Below are 22,056 nucleotides of genomic sequence, written 5' to 3' on the forward strand. Positions count from 1 at the left end.
GGGGACAGCTTACCCAGGGGAAGCGACAGTGGCCGTGCCTCCGGCACAGAGTCCGGCCCTGTAGCTCAGAAGGGTAGGGAAAGGAAGAGGAGGGCAGTAGTAATAGGGGACTCGATAGTAAGGGGGTCAGATAGGCGATTCTGTGGACGCAGTCCAGAGACCCAGATGGTAGTTTGCCTCCCTGGTGCCAGGGTCCGGGATATTTCTGATCGCGTCCAAGATATCCTGAAGAGGGAGGGTGAGGAGCCAGAGGTCATGGTACATATAGGTACCAATGACATAGTAGGAAAACGGAAGAGGTCCTGAAAGGAGAATATAGGGAGTTAGGAAGGGAGTTAAGAAAAAGTTAAGAATCTCGGGATTACTGCCTATGCTACGCGACAGTGAGAGTAGGAATGCAATGAGGTGGAGGATAAATGCGTGGCTGAGGGAATGGAGCAGGGGGCAGGGATTCAAGTTTTTGGATCATTAGGACCTCTTTTGGCGCAGGTGTGACCTGTACAAAAAGGACGGGTTACACTTGAATCCTAGGGGGACCAATATCCTGGCAGGGAGATTAGCGGGGGCTACTGAGGTGACTTTAAACGAGAATGGTTGGGGGGTGGGAATCAAATTAAAGAGACTAGGAGAGAGGAGGTTAGTTCACAACAGGGGGATGGGAACAAGTGCAGAGAGACAGAGGGGTGTAAAGTGAGGGTACAAGCAAAAAGTAGTAAGTTGAAAAGTAAAAGTGGCAGGCCGACAAATCCAGGGCAAAAATCAAAAAGGGCCACTTTTCAACATAATTATATAAGGGCTAAGAGTGTTGTAAAAGCAAGCCTGAAGACTTTGTGTGTCAATGCAAGGAGCATTCGTAACAGGGTGGATGAATGAAAAGTGCAGATTGTTATTAATGAATATGATATAGTTGGGATCACAGAGACATGGCTCCAGGGTGACCAAGGATGGGAGCTCAACATTCAGGGATATTCAATATTCAGGAGGGCTAGACATGAAAGAAAAGGAGGTGGGGTAGCATTGCTAGTTAGAGAGGAGATTAACGCAATAGAAAGGAAGGACATTAGCCGGGAGGATGTGGAATCGATATGGGTAGAGCTGCAGAACACTAAGGGGCAGAAGACGCTGGTGGGAGTTGTGTACAGGCCACCTAACAGTAGTAGTGAGGTTGGGGATGGCATTAAACAGGAGATTAGAAATGCGTGCAGTAAAGGAACAGCAGTTATAATGGGTGACTTCAATTTACATATAGACTGGGTGAACCAAATTGGTAAGGGTGCTGAGGAAGAGGATTTCTTGGAATGTATGCAGGATGGTTTTTTGAACCAACATGTCGAGGAACCAACTGGAGAGCAGGCCATTCTGGACTGGGTATTGAGCAATGAGGAAGGGTTAATTAGCAACCTTATCGTGAGAGGCCCCTTGGGTAAGAGTGACCATAATATGGTGGAATTCTTCATTAAGATGGAGAATGACATAGTTAATTCAGAAACAAAGGTTCTGAACTTAAAGAAGGGTAACTTTGAAGGTATGAGACGTGAATTAGCTAAGATAGGCTGGCAAATGATACTTAAAGGGTTGACGGTGGATATGCAATGGCAAACATTTAAAGATTGCATGGATGAGCTACAACAATTGTTCATCCCAGTTTGGCAAAAGAATAAATCAAGGAAGGTAATGCACCCGTGGCTGGCAAGGAAAATTAGGGATAGTATCAATTCCAAAGAAGAAACACACAAATTAGCCAGAAAAAGCGGCTCACCTGACGACTGGGAGAAATTCAGAGTCCAGCAGAGGAGGACAAAGGGCTTAATTAGGAAAGGGAAAAGAGATTATGAGAGAAAACTGGCAGGGAACTTAAAAACAGACTGTAAAAGCTTTTATAGATATGTGAAAAGAGAAAGATTGGTTAAGGCAAATGTAGGTCCCTTACAGACAGAAACAGGTGAATTGATTATGGGGAACAAGGACATGGCAGACCAATTGAATAACTACTTTGGTTCTGTCTTCACTAATGAGGACATAAATAATCTTCCGGAAATAGTAGGGGACAGAGGGTCTAGTGAGATGGAGGAACTGAGGGAAATACATGTTAGTAGGGAAGTGGTGTTAGGTAAATTGAAGGAATTAAAGGCAGATAAATCCCCAGGACCAGGTGGTCTGCATCCCAGAGTGCTTAAGGAAATAGCCCAAGAAATAGTGGATGCATTAGTGATAATTTTTCAAAACTCTTTAGATTCTGGACTAGTTCCTGAGGATTGGAGGGTGGCTAATGTAACTCCACTTTTTAAAAAAGGAGGGAGAGAGAAATTATAGACCGGTTAGCCTAACATCGGTGGTGGGGAAAATGCTAGAGTCAGTTATCAAAGATGTGATAACAGCACATTTGGAAAGCGGTGAAATCATCGGACAAAGTCAGCATGGATTTGTGAAAGGAAAATCATGTCTGACGAATTTCATAGAATTTTTTGAGGGTGTAACTAGTAGAGTGGATAGGGGAGAACCAGTGTATGTGGTATATTTGGATTTTCAAAAGGCTTTTGACAAGGTCCTACACAGGAGATTAGTGTGCAGACTTAAAGCACATGGTATTGGGGGTATGGTATTGATGTGGATAAAGAATTCGTTGGCAGACAGGAAGCAAAGAGTGAGAATAAATGGGAACTTTTCAGAATGGCAGGCGGTGACTAGTGGGGTACCGCAAGGCTCAGTGCTGGGACCCCAGTTGTTTACAATATATATTAATGACTTAGATGAGGGAATTAAATGCACCATTTCCAAGTTTGCAGATGACACGAAGCTGGGCGGCAGTGTTAGCTGTGAGGAGGATGCAGGGTGACTTGGATAGGTTAGGTGAGTGGGCAAATTCATGGCAGATGCAGTTTAATGTGGATAAATGTGAGGTTATCCACTTTGGTGGCAAAAACAGGAAAACAGATTATTATCTGAATGGTGGCCGATTAGGAAAAGGGGAGGTGCAACGAGACCTGGGTGTCATTATACACCAGTCATTGAAAGTGGGCATGCAGGTACAGCAGGCGGTGAAAAAGGCGAATGGTATGCTGGCACTTATAGCGAGAGGATTCGAGTACAGGAGCAGGGAGGTACTACTGCAGTTGTACAAGGCCTTGGTAAGACCACACCCGGAGTATTGTGTGCAGTTTTGGTCCCCTAATCTGAGGAAAGACATTCTTGCCATAGAGGGAGTACAAAGAAGGTTCACCAGATTGATTCCTGGGATGGCAGGACTTTCATATGATGAAAGACTGGATCGACTAGGCTTATACTCGTTGGAATTTAGAAGATTGAGGGCGGATCTTATTGAAATGTATAAAATCCTAAAGGGATTGGAAAGACTAGATGCAGGAAGATTGTTCCCGATGTTGGGGAAGTCCAGAACAAGAGGTCACAGTTTAAGGATAAAGGGGAAGCCTTTTAGGACCGAGATTAGGAAAAACTTCTTCACACAGAGAGTGGTGAATCTGTGGAATTCTCTGCCACAGGTAACAGTTGAGGCCAGTTCATTGGCTATATTTAAGAGGGAATTAGATATGGCTCTTGTGGCTAAAGGGATCGGGGGTATGGAGAGAAGACAGGTACAGAGTTCTGAGTTGGATGATCAGCCATGATCATACTGAATGGCGGTGCAGGCTCGAAGAGCCGAATGGCCTACTCCTGCACCTATTTTCTATGTTTCTATGTTTCTTTGGTACTTTCCCATTGGGATTTTTTTTTACACCCTTAAAAAAGAGCAGACAGGTCTTTGGTTAATGTTACATTCCAACAGAGCATTATTAATTAGTACAACCTCAACAATTAGACACTGCTTTCATGCAATGTTTAATGTGGAACTTTCATTTAAATGTTGTTTCCTGGCATGCAGATACACTTACGAAAGTGTAATTTCAGTTTCCTTTTACATGATAACCAAGTTTGAAATGCAGCTTTTTGTAATATTTTATATCGAATGGTAACAATTGCAAAATGGCTTGCTATGTATTAAAACTTTCTCAAAGGCCTGAACTTGCAACAGAGTAATGATACTAACATGAAAATCATTAAATTTTAAATATTAGAATATGGATTGCTGCCATCTCCTTTGCCTTCCGTTCCATGTGCACTCAATATCTTGCTCAACTATCTTAAACACAGAATGGTTTCCTTCCTTTCTCATAATTTTCTGATTTAAGATTATGACCTGTTTCTGAAACTGTTAACAATAACATAACAATTACTGCACAGAAACAGGCCAGCTCGGCCTTTCTAGTCCGTGCCGCATGCTTACTCTCACCTAGTCCCACCGACCTGCACTCAGCCCATAACCCTCCATTCCTTTCCTGTCCATATACCTATCCAATTTAACTTTAAATGACAATATCAAACCTGCCTCTACCACTTCTGCTGGAAGCTCATTCCACACAGCTACCACTCTCTGAGTAAAGAAGTTCCCCCTCATGTTACCCCTAAACTTTTGCCCCCTAACTCTCAACTCATATCCTCTTTGATGTCATCAATCATTTTACATGTCATTAAGATACCTCTCCAAATGACCAAACCAAAATCAAGATTCCTTTTACATTTTTCAGCCTTATTATTTAATTGAGATAATGGTGAATAATTAATGACCTACATTACAGTAATAATGCTCAAGAATCATAGATGGCACAGACAGTGACTTCTCATCCCACCAAGTCTACACCATTTATGATAATTCTACACTCTTACTACTTTAGCTCTTCCCACTCTACCATGAACTTCCCCCAGATTCTACCATTCATCTGTACACTAGGTGCTACTTATAACAGACAAATAACCTACCAATACACACATCTTTGGGATGTGGGGGGAACCCAAAGAACTATAATCCATAGTTTCATTTTTTTAAATTCTTAAGAAGAATTTTTCAAACAATATATTGATGATACTATTTACCATCAGTTAAAGATTCTGCCCTTTGGAGTGTCATACAGCACCATGAACCAACTGACGGAGTATGGATGTAGCTGAAATTATTTCTAAATGTTTCAAATAACAACACATGCACTTCAGGAAGTAACAATGCCCGAAACTCAAAAAATATACTACACAACTGCGGAGCAAAAGGCAACTGAGGAGATTGGATTCGAGAATAGAAACAGAAAGTTGTTAGTGGTAGTGGGTTGGTGGGGGTGGGGATGCAGGGCGAGGGATTCTAAAAACAGAGGAAGAATTTTTATTTGCCAGTTTTGATATACAATTTCAAATAATGTCTTATCTCTCTAATAACCCGCATAAGAGCTAGCTATTGCAAACAACAAATCTTGCTGGAACCCAGATCGTATCAACGATGGATTAATTAATGCTGATACAATTGTATTTCTAAGCTATATTGACTGTTCTGTTGTATATCTTACTGTACATACTATTTATTATAAATTACTATATTTGCACATTGCACATTCAGATGGAGATGTAACGTAAAGATTTTTACTCCTCAAGTATGTGAAGGATGTAAGAAATAAAGTCATTTCAATTCGATTCTTTACAGAGACAGTACGTTCACAATCTAGCACTGGATGAGAAATGCCTCGGTTTATTGCCAGATAGAGAGAATATGATTAATATATTATTATAAAACATAGACTAGGTCTTATGGGGTGCTATGTAGAATTCTAGTTGTTATACTCTAGGGAAAATGTGATTGCAGCACAGGGGCTGAAGAGAAAATTCACCATGATCTTGTCTGTGATGGAGAGTTTCAGTTCCTAAGAGAGATTGCATAGGCTGGGCTTGTTCTCCTTGGAGCAGAGGAGACTGAGAGGGGATCAGACACAATTACAAGATTATGAGGAACCTAGCCAAGATAGAAAATAAGAAATGTTTCCCTATACCAGAGATATCTAAAAATGGAGGGCATAGGTTTAGGATAAATGCTAACAGGTTTGAGGGTATAGGTTTAGGATAAGTATTTGCAGTTCAAGGGTATAGGTTGAGGATAAGCGTTAGCGGGTCAATTGGAAATTTGACAAAGAACTCTTTCACCAAGATGGTGGTTGGAATCTGGAAAGTACTGCCTGAGTGGATGGTAAATGCAGGTTCTCCCACAATAATTAGGAAATACCTAGGCATGCATTTTAATTGATAATATGCAGAAGACTACAGACCAGATACTGGAAAATGGAATTAGTATAGATGTGTTAGGTCAGCACGGACATGGTGAGCTGAAGTGCCTGTTTTTGTGCTGTATGAACCTGTGACTCTAATACATTTATTAGAAGATATGTTGAAGGTTTATTAGAGATAAATACTGAGAAAGAAGCAGGCTATTAAGAACATAGAATTAAAAACTAAAATTGAATAAAGTATGAATGAGAATATTAGAGAACAAAGCATCTCAACATTCCGGAAAATCAGAGTGGCATCAGATAAATATCTAGTCTTTCAAAGCCCAACCCTACAAGGATGTTGCCTGGATTGGGGAGCATGCCTTATGAGAACAGATTGAGTGAACTCAGCCTTTTCTCCTTGGGGCAACGGAGGATGAGAGGTGAACTGATAGAGGTGTATAAGATGAGAGGCATTGATCGTGTGGATAGTCAGAGGCTTTTTCCCAGGGCTGAAATGGTTGCCACAAGAGGACACAGGTTTAAGGTGCTGGGGAGTAGGTACAGAGGAGATGTCAGGGTTAAGTTTTTCACTCAGAGAGTGGTGAGTGCATGGAATGGGCTGCCAGCAATTCTGGTGGAGGCGGATACGATAGGGTCTTTTAAGAGACTTTTGGATAGGTACATGGAGCTCAGAAAAATAGAGGGCTATAGGTAAGCCTAGTAATTTCTAAGGTAGGGACATGTTCGGTACAACTTTGTGGGTTGTAGGGCCTGTATTGTGCTGTAGGTTTTCTATGTTTCTATATCCCTGTCATGAAAGGCGGAAACAGAAGGCCGGGGTGAAGCTGTAGAGCCCAATCCCCCGTACAGTGGATATAAGGGATTACAGAAATAGATAAACTCCAACCATACCATTGACTTTGATGATGGAGGTGGGAGGTTATACATGGCCGATGCTCCACTAGGAGCTTGGGGGCCAAGAAGAAGAAGATAAATGTCAAGAACATTCTAAACAAAAGTGTGGAGAGAAATGATTTGCTACCAGTAAGGTATGGCTTAAATTTAGATAGAAATAGGACATTAGTAAGGATGAAACTATCATATTCTGGAAGACAACTGGGAGAATGGGAAACAGGAGGTAGAACGGCACTACTAATGAAATATTATTTCACACTGCTAGAATGTTGTAAGAGTTCTAATAAGATACTGTCTACATGGGAAAAATCAGGAAAGAGAAGGGAAAAAATGGTACAATTCTTTGTTTCCATTACAGATAACCGAACAGTGGAAATTGGAGAGAGGTGGAAACACCATGACTAAATAAAATGACATACCGTGCAGCCTGCCATTGCTTATCCAAGTACAGATGGACCTCCTTACTTATCCTTCTGTTGTTGGCATAGTGGAAACGTTTTGGCAGCTCATATGCCATATAAGGTATAAAATGCTGGTTGGAGAATCTGCACTAAAGTATTAAATAGGTATTAGAAAAAAATGTTGACTTTATTTTTAATACATTTTGTTATTATAATAAATCCTGTTTGCTTTTATAAGACCATAATATATAGGAGCAGAATTAGGCCATTTGGCCCATCAAGTCTGCTCCACCATTTCATCATGGCTGATCCAATTTTCCTCTCAGCCCCAATCTCCTGCCTTCCCCCCCCCCCACCCCTGTATCTCTTCATGCCCTGACCAATCAAGAATCTATCAACCTCTGCCATAAATATACATACAGACTTGGCCTCCCCAGCTACCTGTGGCAACAAATTCCACAGATTCACCGCTCTCTGGCTGAAGAAATTCCTCTTTATCTCTGTTCTAAAAGGACACTCCTCTATTCTGAGGCTGTTCCCTCAGGGCTTTGGCTGTCCCACCATAGGAAACATCCTCTCCACATTGACACTCTTAAGGCCTTTCACTAATCAATAGGTTTCAATTAGGCCACCACTCATTCCTCTGACTTCCAGAGAATACAGGCCCAAGTCATAAAACTCTCTTCATATGGCAAACTGTTCAATTCTAGAATCATTTTCGTGAACCTCCTTTGAACCCTCTTCAGTTTCAGCACATAAGGGGCCTAAAACTGCTCACAATACTCCAAGTGAGGCCTCACCAGTGTCAACATTAAAGTCTCAACACATTGAACACATTGAATGTATACATTTTATACCATGAAAGAAAAATGTTTCCATAGGGAGCAGATTGTTTGCTGCTTAAAAAAATTGTCTCCTGTGGTCTAAATTATATTAATTTTAAGCTGCTTTATGATGTCATTTGATGAAGACAAATCATTTATCACTTCATATAATTCTACTTGTTTTTTAGTGCTGTCTTATTAATGTGTTTACCAAATACTGTAAATCTGAAATAAAAGCAGGGAATGCTGGAATTCTCGGCAGGTTAACCACCATTTACAAAGAGTAACATTTTCATAGTTAAGATTTCAAGTCAAAGACCCTTTACCCAGGAGAAATTAAGAAACCAGCCAGCAGGGTATGATGCTATTGAAATAAGTGACAGTGCAGACTTTAACATCAAAGCAGCGAGCTGTTGTTCTCCCTCTCGATGTGGCAGGAGTGATCCCTCTCTCCTTTGTTAGTGAAAAGGAGAGCCTATGTCGAAGTGTTGGAATGAACAATGGTTTTTGATGGACTCCAGATCATGGTCTCCTTGGGAGTTTCCTATTGCTTGCATGATGGGTAGTGTGCTTGCTGAAGCAGGAAGGGGGGGGAAGAAGGGGGAGGGGGAAAGGGGAGGGGAGGGCAGGGTAGATGTTTTGCTGCTGCTTGTGTGTTGGAGTGGGAGGGGAGAGCTTTGGGGTTCTAACATTTTTCTGTCATTCCTTCTTTTGGGTTTTTTCTTCTGTTTCATGGATGTCTGTGAAGAGTAAAAGTTTCAGGTTGTATATTGTATACATTCTGTGATATTAAGTGGAATTCTTGAACCATTGAACCATGCTTTAAGTTGCCAAAAAGAGATTGGAGGATGGATGTAGGGGGATGTCTTTGATCTGGTAAAAGCCAAGTGAGGACATGTAAATCACAAATGACATCTCAGGAAAAATTGTAAGTAAAAGGAGATGAATCAGGAGAGGGGAAATGGGAAAGGACAATACCACAATGGTAATCAGGAAGAAGCTACGCCAGCAATATTAAACAAGCTCTTCACATGGAAATACTGAATTAATTTTTGACAGCTGGACGAATCATTCCCACAAGATCCCAACTTGGCCAGCTGTCAGGCTTACAAAACTACAATAATTTTTTCTAAATTGTCTTATATCACAAATCATTCCAAACTAGGAAGGTAAATTAGATTGTTAAAAATGCTTTAAGTTACAGTGTAATTAATTTAAAAGGAATGCAAAAAAAAACAACTAAAAGTGCTGATCTTAGTTCCCTTGCATTTCACCTCCATTGAAATCAGAGTAAGAAAACTCTCTTGAGTCAAGTCACATTTGAAGACAAGTTCTTCAAATGGGTTTGTGAGGGTAAGTGCAATATTGTACTCTACCCTTTGATCCATGGGAAGTTCAGTTCCAACTGAACTGAAATACCTTGTGAGCAACAGCCAGCAAATGCAAGCTTTCACATATGTGATGTGCTGAACTTAATGGCATTTCCTTGCAAAATCCAGCTAAATGTTTACAAAATATTGAAATGTTCTATTACTTACAGAAAGGCTCTTAACAGTTCCTTCTGCATCAACTGGAAAAGAAACAAATCCTTGTCGTAATTCCACAAAAAACTGGTGGAACATGAAAGTTCTGCCCTCTTGCCCCATCACTAATAGTGCATGCTGTATTGTAACTTGTGACCCTTGGCTCAAACTCTCAAGAGCCCAAAGAACAGAAAATATCCCTCACGATGTGGGAGATGTTACATTTGAAACAGAATAAAGAGTATAGTAAATAAATTAGGCAAAACATGACCATAATTAATGGTTATATAATTAATACTTTTGACAAATTTGTTTTATCTTTCTCATCTTAGCACTTTACTTGTGTCTTCTGCAGCTTTCATCAATACATGGAAAGTAAAACAGTGACAGAAATCAATGTAGGTCTTTTATGGACTGAGTAAGAGGATTTATAGAGAGAGTAAAGAAATGTCGGAGAAATGATACAAAAATTTTATGTTGTCCATCTTGAAAGATACAAGAAATTTCCCAGAAATATTGTAGAATGGGTCTAATTGAGATGTTCCCACAACCAATGATCTCACTTTAAGGACCCTTTATCTTGTTATTTTTAGGTCCTCGTTATTTATCTTTTTATATTTGCGTTTGCACAGTTCTCTTCTGCACTCTGATTGATCTTTTATTGATCCTGTTATTGTCACAATTCTATAGATTTGCTGAGTATGCCCTCAAAAAAGTGACTCTCAGGGTTGTATATGGTGACATGTATGTACTGTGATAATAAAATTTACTTTGAACTTTTAATTTACTTCTAATATGAACGAGGAGCTGGAAGAAATAGTAGATTGAGGGGCAATCATTGCCAGTTCGAAAGAACACTGTGAAGAGTGTCACTACTCTGTCCATAGCAAATAATTGTTTCTATTGCAAGAGACCTCCTCAATTGCCTCCTCCCAATGGCCAGTGGGCTATTCCCCAAACAGCAGTATGACTTCCGCCTTCAAGCACAGAATAGGTTCGTGAAATTTGGTAAATTGATTTGATTTTTTTTTTGAGTTTGCAACTATCAGAATTGAAAATAGGAAAGTAATTGGTTATTTTGGAGTTTCAAAAAGAGTCGGATGGGGTGTTGCACAAGGATTTATCAAGTAATTTTACATCACATGGTACTGGACACAATCGGCATGGATTTCAGATTGGTTAATGGAGACCAAACAGAGAGTAGGAATAAACATTTGACTTTACATTTTTGTCTTGAGAGGCTGTGACTAGTGTGGTGCCATAGGGGTCAGTGCTAGGGATGCAGCTGTACACCATGTATGTCAATGACCTGTATTAAGGGACTAGGTCAAATAGATATCCAAGCCTGCTAGCAGCACAAAGCTGGATATCAATGTAAGCTGTGAAAAGGATGCAAAGAGGCTTCAAGGAAAAACAGGCAAGCTGAGGGGATGAAAGTTAAGATGGAATTTAATGCCAAAAACAGTGAGGTCTTCCGCTTTAGTAAAAAATATAAAGGCTGAATATTTTAAACAGTGACAAATTGAAAGATATCGGTGTTCAAGAGGTTATGAGTGTCTTTATATGCAAATTACTGTAAGTACAACAAGCAATTAGAGAGGCCAATTTTACTTTGACCTTTTTGTAAAGTACAAAAGTAGAAATACTTTGTTCGGTTATATATGGCCCAGGTGAGGCCACACTAGGAATATTGTGCAGGTCTGGCTTCCCTACCCAAGGAAAGATACAGTTGCAAAATAAAAATGTGCAAAGATTCGCCAGAATGATTCCTGGGATGTGTTTCTATCCTTTGAGGAAAAATTAAGCAGAACAGATCTTCAGGCTTCAGAGCTTGAGTGAATGAGAGGTGGTTATCGCAGGCCTTGACAGGGTAAATGCAGGAATAATGCTTCCCCTGACTGGAGTGTCTGGGACCAGGGGTTCAACTTCAAAATATGGAGTCAGCTATTTAGGGCATGGTCGGGAAGAACAGTCTTTGGAATTCTCTGCGTAAAGTGTACGTGGGAGCAGAGTGATGAAGTACACTCAAGTCAGGGGTTAAAAATAATTGAAGAATATGATACAAGAAAGCAATGTTAAGGAAAAAGATTAAGCATGATCTTTCTGAATGGCAGAGCAGATGGACAACTTAACTTCTGTGTCTATAGATGTTATGACTGATTATGTTGTACATAAATCTGTGATTTTAACATATCCTGTTTATATTTGTTAAAAGTACCTACATGTCAAATAATCCTCTGGAACTTTTTTGGCTCGAATGCGAGCAGCCGGACCACTATAAACATGTAAATTCTTTACACTGTCAAAGTAGTTCGTCATAAACTCAGTTTGATCACAGTACGTATTTTCCATACCTGGAATATATATTAAAAAAATCAATGAAAAATCATTGTAGCATCTTACTCAATTCAAATCTAGTTTTTTAAACGTAAAGTTTCTAAATGAAAGGGCTAATTTTCCAAGAATATTGTCTGCATTGATTGCAGTAATACAGCAACAAACAAAATGTCAATCTAGATGTTATTCTTGGAAAATTAACTTTTTCAAAATGTCAGTTACATTATTCTTTAGGATCGCCACCTAATGCACAGTGGCGTAGTGGTTAGCACAAAGCTTTACAGCACCGGCAACCCAGGTTCATTTCCCACTGCTGTCTGTTTGTATGTTTTCCCCATGACCTCGTGCTTTCCTCCGGGTGCTGTGCTTTCCTCCCACAGACCAAAGACCTACCAGCTTGTAGGTTAATTGGTCATTGTAAGTTGTCTCATGATTAGCCTAGGACTAAATCAGGGGATTGCTGGGTGGTGTGGCTCGAAGGGCAGGAAGGGCCTATTCTGCGCTGCACCTCAATAAATAAATAAATAAACAAACAAATAATTAACAATTAGTAAGTTAACTTTTACAATTTTAACTCTCCAGCAGAAGCTTGTACTAGGAGGTCAACAGAACCTGTGACATTTCCTATTGCTTTATATAAGCCACCAGACACTCGGCTCTCAACTGTGGCTCCATGCAGCTGTTTGCATGCAACAGCGGCCACACCCCGGTACACCGCTTCGACAGGTGGAAGAAAATAGGTGAAGTGTAGCTGACAGGCCTCATACCCCGGTGAGAGAGGAACATGCCTGTCCTAGCAAAACAACTCACTTCTGGTGGACTAGGTGGATGAGATCAACAGTGAGATTCAAAGGGCCAGGAAGCCGGGTCCACCTTTCACGGAGAGCACACAGAAGAAGTCATGGTCATCCACTGAAACCAAGGAAGACCCCAGTTGTGGTGACTACTCAAACCACTGGACCTGATCTTCTGAGGTCAAGAAAGTGGAATGGCTTTTCCATTTGAAAAACTCTTCCATGCAGGTTTTGCTGCCTTCGTCGGATACGACAGACAAGCAATTAATCATATAAGCCATTTGATTCCTTCCCCTTCTAACATTTGGTTCCATTGATTTTAATGGGAGAGGTCCACAATAAGCAGCCTACAATATATCACACCTGACCAGCTCTGGTGTGTAAACCCACATCTGGGTGAATTTCTAGGCCAAACATTTACATCCGAATTTTTGGATTTCCACATCAATAATTTACAGTACAATAGCATAGAAACAATATCTTTTGGAATTCAATGTGGTACAGAGAATGAGTGCATCAATTATTAAGGCAGGGAAATAGCTCATGTGAAAAATAGCACATCTAAAATCCCTCTGACCACAAGTGGTGGCGTTTTCCTGCTGGGACAGCTTAACAAATGTTTGAAGAAAACAAGTTACAGATTTGAAAAGCCACCTGTACCAGGATGGTACTTTTGGAGATCCTTAAGAACAGATGTCCAAGAACAACCTCAAGAGTTTTATGCTGGGTTGTAATCAGGAGAATTTCTATCAGCCTGTCCAGGACTTCCATATTTATGTGTACATATCTGAACTTGGCAGTACATCACCATAGTGATATGAACTGCTCAGCTAAGATGCTATTTTATTCTTTTGAATATTTAATTTATTTAATGGATAGTTATTTAATTAGGTTTGAGTACATTTGTACAGAACAGTTCATACTACTTACAGTAGTAATGTGCCCTCAGAATTGTAAAGTTAAGTATGTAAGTTGATGCAGTTTTGCTATCAACACTGTATTAATCTCTTCTAAAACTTTTATTTTAGTAAAATCTTTATTCTGACTACATGTTTTGCTTTGGCAGAAAGCAACACTTAAAAGCTCATACCGTGATCTGCTACAATGATGAGGTTCACACATTTATGCAGGTTCCTCTTTTTAAGCTCATCCATCAACATTCCTACAATCCGATCAACCAACTGCAAAGCTTCAACCACCTGAAAAATGAGGTAATTTTTTTTATTAAAGGAAGCAAAATGTACTCACTCTGAGAGTAAATGATTTATTTCTCGTCTATCAGCTTGTATGAGGTTTATTCAGAACCAAGCAATTCTGAAATGAGCATCAGCACAGAACTACAGGTAGGAGGAAGGCATCTGGCCCTTCATCCATCAAGATCATGGCTAATTTATAACCTTAATGCCATTTCCCTGTAGCATCCTTTGAAGTCAAGAAATCTATCAATATCTTTTTTGAATAAATTCAATACCTAGACATCCACAGTTAAGAATTCCAAAGATTCACCAAAAGTTGCACAAAGACATTTCTCCTCTATTCATTCTTAAGTGGCATCCCCTTATTTTTGAAACTGCCACACTGGTTCTAGATGCTTATGTCAGAACCTGCCACCTTTGTCCTTCTTGGAATGAAGTAAGTATCCGTACAAATCTTTGATTTCTAACCTTTCTTGCTTTCCTTTATTAATTCACTTCAATACCAGCAAGTGACAAGCTGGAAGATAACATGTCTCATGAAAAGCCATGTAACACCAGGATGAATTTTACCAATGGGTCATCAATGTTTAATTAAATATCCAGGATCTGCACAATGGATTTCAACAGCTGAATGATTTTTAATGTGGGTGGGAAGTTAATAAAATAGCCAGCATTGACAGTACCTTGATTTTTTCCAAACAAACTCTAAGTTAGGCTGTTCTAAAAGTGGGAATTTCCTCCTGATGTGTCTAGATATTGAACACTGCTGAAGAAAAGGAGAAAAGGGCAACTGCGTTTTATTTTCAAGAGAAGGTTTAAATCAATGGTGATGAATTGATATCCCAGAAGAAGATGTGAATTAAATATCTCAACTTCAGCTGACAAGGGACAGGGTCAGGATTAATGTCAATGGTCCATCACAAACTGTGATGTTGATCAAGATAATAAATGCAGTATCTGATGAGAAGACGCATGTATAAAGACAACTCCATACCATAGTGTGTGTATCATTCGTCCAAAACCTGCTTTACTCCAAGAACAAAATCTATTCTGGTTATCTAGCAATCAGCAACAGTAAGCAAGGAGTCAAAGTACTGTATCTAATTTTGATATGTCAAATTTTAATATCATTGCTTATTTATTTACTAAAGGACCGTAAGATATAGGAGCAGAATTAGGCCATTCGGCCCATCAAGTCTGCTGCACCACTTCATCATGGCTGATCCAATTTTCCTCTCAGCCCCAGTCTCCTGCCTTCGCCCCCCCCCCGCCGTATCCCTTCATGTCCTGATCAACCAAGAGTCTATCAACCTCAATTATTATTATTATTTATTTTTCTTTCTTTCTTTTTGTATTTGTACAGTCTGTCATCTGTTCCACACTGTTGGCGTGGTTTTTTATTGATTCTGTTATGTCTATTGGATTTATTGAGTATGTCCATGAGGAAAAGAATCTCAGGGATGTATATGGTGACATATATGGACTTTGATAATAAATTTACTTTGAACTTTGAACTTATAATAAAAGCAAAGAAGCAAGTTTACAAGTATAGATCTAAGAAAAAATACATGAAAACTAAGTAGGCATTTTGTAAAATAGGTAATAAATCTTATTTTAAAGAGTTAATTCAAAAAACATTAACTTACTTCACCACTGCCAGGGCCGGAATTATGTCCTGCGTGGTCTGGTTCATCAAAATAAAGGGTGTAAAAATCTGGCCTGATATAACAAAATCAAACGTTAAGTAAACCATGAGTAAGATTTTCAGCAAACCGGTATTGCTAATTTTAATGGTAATTTTGGTAAATTATTTCAATTCCTGCTGCTTTATTCACAGAATTGCAAACGTGCGTCATTCTTCCCCAAGTCTATCATATTGATTATTTCATATATTCTTTAATGCGAGGGTTCCCAATCTATTTTATGCCATGGATCCCTACCACTAACTGAAGGGTCGGTTGACCCCAGGTTGGGAACTCCTGATTTAAAGCTTAACAATCTGTATCTGGCAGTGCATCTCCCCTACTCTCCCCTCTCCCCTCTAATTGTTATCTCTATCTGTGAACCTTTTATTGTTCTTTTTTTTCCTCTGTCTCACTTTCTTTCACATATCTGTGAATACTGATGTTCCACCCTTTTTAATCCTGTCTGTAAATCTCCCATATTTTCCTTCACTCTCAGCCTGTTTCTGTTCTTTTCTCATCACTTTTTCATGGAGTGATATTAAGCAGAGCATGGAGCACTAAACTTCTGAAAGCTTTTGAAAGAATATCATCCTTCCACAGATCACAGGAAGAAATAGATGCCAGGGTTTTGAGATTAAGTTCTGAGAAAGAATAGGAAATCTAGGACCACAGGCCAGGAAGGACTGAATCTATGGTACAGCTTGCAGAGCTAGTGCCTTACAGTCCCAGACAGCAAGCTCAAACTTAAGCTCCAGTGCTGCCTGACTTGAATTTGTTTCGTTTGGCTGCATCTGTGGTGGTTGAATGATAATTAAACTTGATTTGATTTGATTTCAGTTTGCATGTTCTGTCTATGATCTCTGGGAGCTGTTGCCTCTCAGCTACCAAAGATGTACAAGTTGGACACTATCAATTACCATCTGTGCACAGGTGACCAGCAGAATCCTGGAAAAAATGAGAAATACAGGAAGAAATAGTGTAGGATTAGTATGATTGGGTTCTTGATGATCAGTGCAGACTAAGTGGGCTGAGGGGCCTATATCTATACTATAAAACTTATGGTACATAGCAGGAAGGGCTGGATTTGAAAGTTAAACAAGGTGAGAGAAAGGAAACAGATACAAAGAAAGGGTACACAAAGAGGACAGAGGCCTTGGAGCAGGATTTCAATAGGTGCATTTAATGTCAGAGAAATGTACACAATATACATCTTGAAATTTTTTCTCTTTGGAGGACACCTGATGCCAAGGAAGTCAGAATGAATGATGGATCAGAGCTTAAGCACAGTGGTCAAGGAAGGAGCAAACACATTTGATAAATAAGATTGTGAACAAATGATAGATAACAGGTCTATAAAGGCTGTTAGAAATTAGCAATTAAATATCAAGTTACCTTTCAGACTCAGGTAAGCTTAACCATTCCAAAACAGTGCGTACTCTTTCTTCAAATGGAATAGATCTGGAATGTACAAACAGTTACATGAAAAAGTGACACGTCAAAGAGATTCAAGATAAATCCCTGCCTATTGCTAGTCCACTAGCTAGTCTGAAACTTATCTGGTAAGATCTGGGATGGATGCGGCATGTTAGCTTGTTCCAGAGAATGTCAATTGCCGTACCAGACTAACATGGTGTTGGTGTCTACCTAACACCAACAGTGATTGTTCTCACATTAAGGTTTATTGCTGGTTGAAATTTTGCAAGTATTGTATATTAATTCATTAACTTACAGAATGTAAATAATGCAGGAAAGGTTGATATTTATTGTGCACGAGGGCAGCATGGTATCGTAGTGGTTAGCCTTATAGAACAGGCGACCCGGGTTCAATTCCTGCTGCTGCCAGTAAGGAATTTGTATGTCCTCCCCGTGACTGCATGGGTTTCCTCTGGGTGCTCCAGTTTCCTCACACAGAAGAAAGAAGTACCGGTTGATAGATTAATTGGTCATTGTAAATTGTCCCGTGATTAGGCTCGGATTAAATCGGGGGGCTGCTGGATGACCTACTCCGCGCTGCATCTCAATAAATAAAAGGTTAATGGTGAGATCCTTCCTGGACTGCTGCAGTCCTTGTGTGATGGTCCTTCAATTACTCCAAAAGACTGAAGTAGGGTAAATACTGAAAGGCTTTTATTCACAGTAAAATGTGACTTCCAGCATGCTGAATATCTGCCCCTGGACTGAGGAGGAGGAGCAGGGCAAAATCACCTTTATTCAGGGGTCTGTGGGAGGAGCCACAGGGGCAGTCAGCAGAGGGGCGTGTCCAGACAGGTAACCCAGTTACAACATATATATATATATATGGTTTACCACATTGTGGCAGGGTTATTTTGGATTTGGACATAACGTATCCAAACATGAGCATGGTTGAGGTGAGACATATGACTAAGGCTTATTTCTCTGCTGTATGTCTCTATGAGAACAAAGGATGAAGAGGTAATATAAAAAAAAGCTGGCACTTAAGATAGAGGCGCTGTGAAACTTTTTGATGGTGTTGAGTCTTTGGAACTTGTGCAAAGAATGACGATGGGTTTAAATCGATTCTTGCTAAGTAAGGTTACAGGAGTAGGCAGGAATACAGGCTGGATTCAGATCGGTAATGATACTGAGAGATTGAGAAGGCTAGAGAATGGAATGGCTTACTCCACCTCCTAATTCATAAATTCATATCCTTGACAGGATAAGAAAGCAATTTAAAACCGAAGCTGGATTCTTGGCTATAAAAGGTTCAAAGGCTCATTTAGTATCAAAGTGTGTATCCATATGCAATGCTAACATTTGTTTTCTCCAGAGAGTCACGAAACAAAGAAAGAGCACAAAAGTCATTCAGGGAGGAAAACATCAAACCCAATCCCCACCCCCTGTACAACAAAGAATGGCAACACAATCATCAACCCCAAAACCCCTTCCTTCGCACAAAACAGACCAGGAGCATCAACCCCCAAACACCCTCTGCTCACACAACAAAATGGAAAAGGATTCATAAATCAATTATAATGGTGACACGATCAGCCTCTATAGACCATAGTTTCGTCACAGCTGGGGTATAGTATCCAACATTAAATAGGACTTTATAAAAAGTGACAAAGATTGCTCAGAGACTCTTAGACTATAGAGACTGCTCTATAGACTCTTAGACTCAGAGACTGCTTAGACTATTAGACTCTTAGACTGCAGAGACTCTATAGACTCTTAGACTCAGAGACTGCTTAGACTATAGGCTAAATTGCCTTTTAGCAGTTAGACAGGTCTATGTGTTGGCCTAAATCCCATTTTATTGAATACAAGGATAAAGATATTTTACTGAAATCATACAAGGCCCTGATCAAGCTGCACTGGAAATATTATGTACATGGCTGGCTACAGAGGAACTGCAGTGGACAATCACCAGATAGATTCCTGGGATGGGAGATGTTTGTCCTAAGAGGAGAAATTAAGAAGCATGTGTTCACACTCTCCAGAGTTTAGAAGAGTTAGAGGAGATCTCGTTGAAAAATATAAAACCGTTACAGGGCTTGACAGGGTGAGATAGGGATAATATTTCCCCAGATGAAGGGTCTCAACACAAAATGTCAACTGCCTATTTCCTTCCACAGATACCGTCCGACCCATTGAATTCCTCAACGTCTTGTCTGTTGCTCCAGATACCAGCATCTGCAGTCTCTATAATACTTCCCCTATATGTAACATCTGGAACTAAAGATCCCATCTCAAAACAAGGATCTAGACATTCAAGGTAGAGATGAGAAGAAACGTCTTCACTGCAAGGGCCATCTCAAGTTCCTTGATTTTAAATGAGCAGCCTTCCATTCTCCTGAGCTAAAGAAGCACTACATTTGAAAAAGAACTCCTGAAAGGAAAGCTGACAGTCAATTGGTTGGCGTCTGCATACATTTTGTCCATGGTAATGAATAAATCTGGTTTTGGATGCTGATTTGTTTTGTTCCTGTAAAATTCTGCCCAAATTATAACAGCAGAAGGAAGGTAAGTTACAAATTGCATTGCAGTGGGCAATTTTGTTTGAGCTCATTTTGTGGTTGTTTGTGTGATGGTTACCATGGGGAAATAAGCATTTAACTAGAGAAGTGTCTGAGGCACATTCTCTGAATACTAGGGATTTCCAGGATTTTTTTCTGAGTGAGTAGGTGTGCCAAGTGACCCAGAGGCAAGCTTCCATATGGTAATATTCCAATCCCTGCCCTAGTCCTTTAGACTAGAGTATGGAAGTGGTGTTTTTCCACCACAGATATCATCAAGGAGGCCTCAGGGAGTTGCTGATACACATTTTGTAGATGATGCCAACTGCATGCGTATGCAACATGGACAGAGGTAGCGGATGCTCAAAAGTTGTGGGTGGCCTATTAACCCCGTAGGCTCTTTACACCCATGACTGAGTGTCATCCATAAATTTGCTAACGACACAACAGTTGTTGGCAGAACTTCAGATGGAGATGAGAGGGCATACAGGAGCAAGATATACCAGCTAGTTGAGTGGTGTTGCAGTAGCAACATTGAACCCAGCATCAGTAAGACCAAGGAACTGACTGTGGACTTCAGAAAGGGTAAGACGAGGGAACACACACCAGTCTTCATAGAGGCATCAGAAGTGGAAAGAGTGAGCATTTTCAAGTTCCCGGGTGTCAATATCTCCAAGGATCTAATCTGGAACCCCCAACATATTGATGCATCAACAAAGAAGGCCTGACAGCAGCTATATTTCATTAGGAATTTGAAAAGATTTGTAATGTCACCAAAAACACTCAAAAATGTCTGCAGATGTACCATGGAAAGCATGCTGACTGGCCGCATCACTGATTGGTATGGGGTGGGTCTATTGCACAGGTTCAAAGTAAGCTGCATGGAGTTGTAAACTTAGTCAGCTCCATTATGAGCACTCGCCTCCGTAGTATCCAGGACATCTTCAAGGAGTGAAGTCTCAGAAAGTTGGCGTCCATCATTAAGGACCCCAATCACCCTGGTCAAGCCTTGTTCTCATTGCTACCAACAGGAAGGAGATACAGAAGCCTGAAGGCACACACTCAACAATCCAAGAACAGCTTCTTCCCCTCTGCCATCCGATTTCTGAAAGGACATTGAATCTTTGAACACTACCTCACTAATTTTTAAAAATTTCTATTTTCACACGACTTATTTAACTATTTAATATATTTCCTGTACACTGTAATTCAGTTTTTTTTGTTGTGTATTGTACTACTGCTGCAAAGTCAAAAGATTTCACAATATATGCCGGTGATATTAAACCTGATTCTGATTCTGATTCTTAGTCCGGGATAACATTGAATCTTCGTGGAAGTAGAGAATATTCTATCACATTCTTGATATGTTGTTTTGATAGTGGGGATGTTTTGGGGGAATCATGAGTTCAGTGCCATGTAACAGAAGTGAAGCATTCTTGCAACTACCGAAAGCCTGTGAGGTGTTCTTACAACTGAGCAAAGTACAGTATGTCTGCTGGTAAGAGCAGTTTTACTATATGTGACGTGCACAATGCTTTAGTTGGACTAAGACAGCCTAATTGCATGAGGATTGACAACTGCCCAAACTACATGCTTTAGGCAATTTCAATTCCCAAATTAGCATAAATCATGCAAATCAGGTGTTGGTATTCACAAATTTAAACGTAGCCAATTAATATGCTGTCATGACATGACCCAATATTTTGACAACTGTCTTCATATAAAAATGTCAAATCCTTTTATAATTTGCACACTTGTTTAAAATGGCCGAATGAAGAGCCTCAAATGTCAACTGTTTATTTCTCTCGACTGATGCGGCCTAACTTGCTGAGTACCTGCAGCACTTTGTATGTGTTGCTCAAGATTTCCGGCATCGGCAAGATCTCTTGTGTTTATGTCTAAATTTAATTATTTTCCAATGTACAGAATTGCCGTTTGCGTTTGAAGTCATTTTGTGAAGATTTATCTTCTGGCATTTCTTACTCTAACACAATTAGGCAAGTCAATGAAAGGAATTTCATTTAAAGGAATTAACTTTTAAATGAAATTCCACTGAATCTGCTTAAAAATTCATAATTTCATTCGAAACAACTGTGTACAGGTGTGTCTGCAGCATGCTTTCAATTGTAATTCAATTCAGGATACAGGGGCGTCCATTTAAAATAGAGGTGCAGGTAAATTTCTCTAGCCAGAGGGTGGTGAATCTGTGCAGTTTGTTACCACAGGCAGCAGTGGAGGCCAGGCCATTGCGTGTATCTAAGGCTGAGCTTGATAAGTTCTTGATTGCACATGGCATCAAAGCTTATGGGGAGAAGACTGGGGAG

The 22,056-nt window shown here is 40.0% G+C and overlaps 1 protein-coding gene across 1 annotated transcript in view; it reads right to left on the reverse strand.

Annotated features, from left to right (window-relative positions):
- The window catches only part of LOC140194094 (ectonucleotide pyrophosphatase/phosphodiesterase family member 3-like), a 96,404-nt gene that overhangs the window by 36,947 nt on the left and 37,401 nt on the right, over window positions 1–22,056 (reverse strand). The window contains exons 8-13 of the mRNA XM_072251518.1: window positions 17,151–17,216; window positions 15,720–15,792; window positions 13,968–14,076; window positions 11,969–12,100; window positions 9,762–9,793; window positions 7,418–7,548 (exon numbers count right to left, since the gene is read on the reverse strand). Coding sequence (XP_072107619.1) covers window positions 7,418–7,548; window positions 9,762–9,793; window positions 11,969–12,100; window positions 13,968–14,076; window positions 15,720–15,792; window positions 17,151–17,216 — 543 coding nt within the window. The remainder of the gene's footprint in view (window positions 1–7,417; window positions 7,549–9,761; window positions 9,794–11,968; window positions 12,101–13,967; window positions 14,077–15,719; window positions 15,793–17,150; window positions 17,217–22,056) is intronic.

Source organism: Mobula birostris, chromosome 2 (assembly GCF_030028105.1).
Source record: "Mobula birostris isolate sMobBir1 chromosome 2, sMobBir1.hap1, whole genome shotgun sequence".
Taxonomy (NCBI): Eukaryota; Metazoa; Chordata; class Chondrichthyes; order Myliobatiformes; family Myliobatidae; genus Mobula; species Mobula birostris.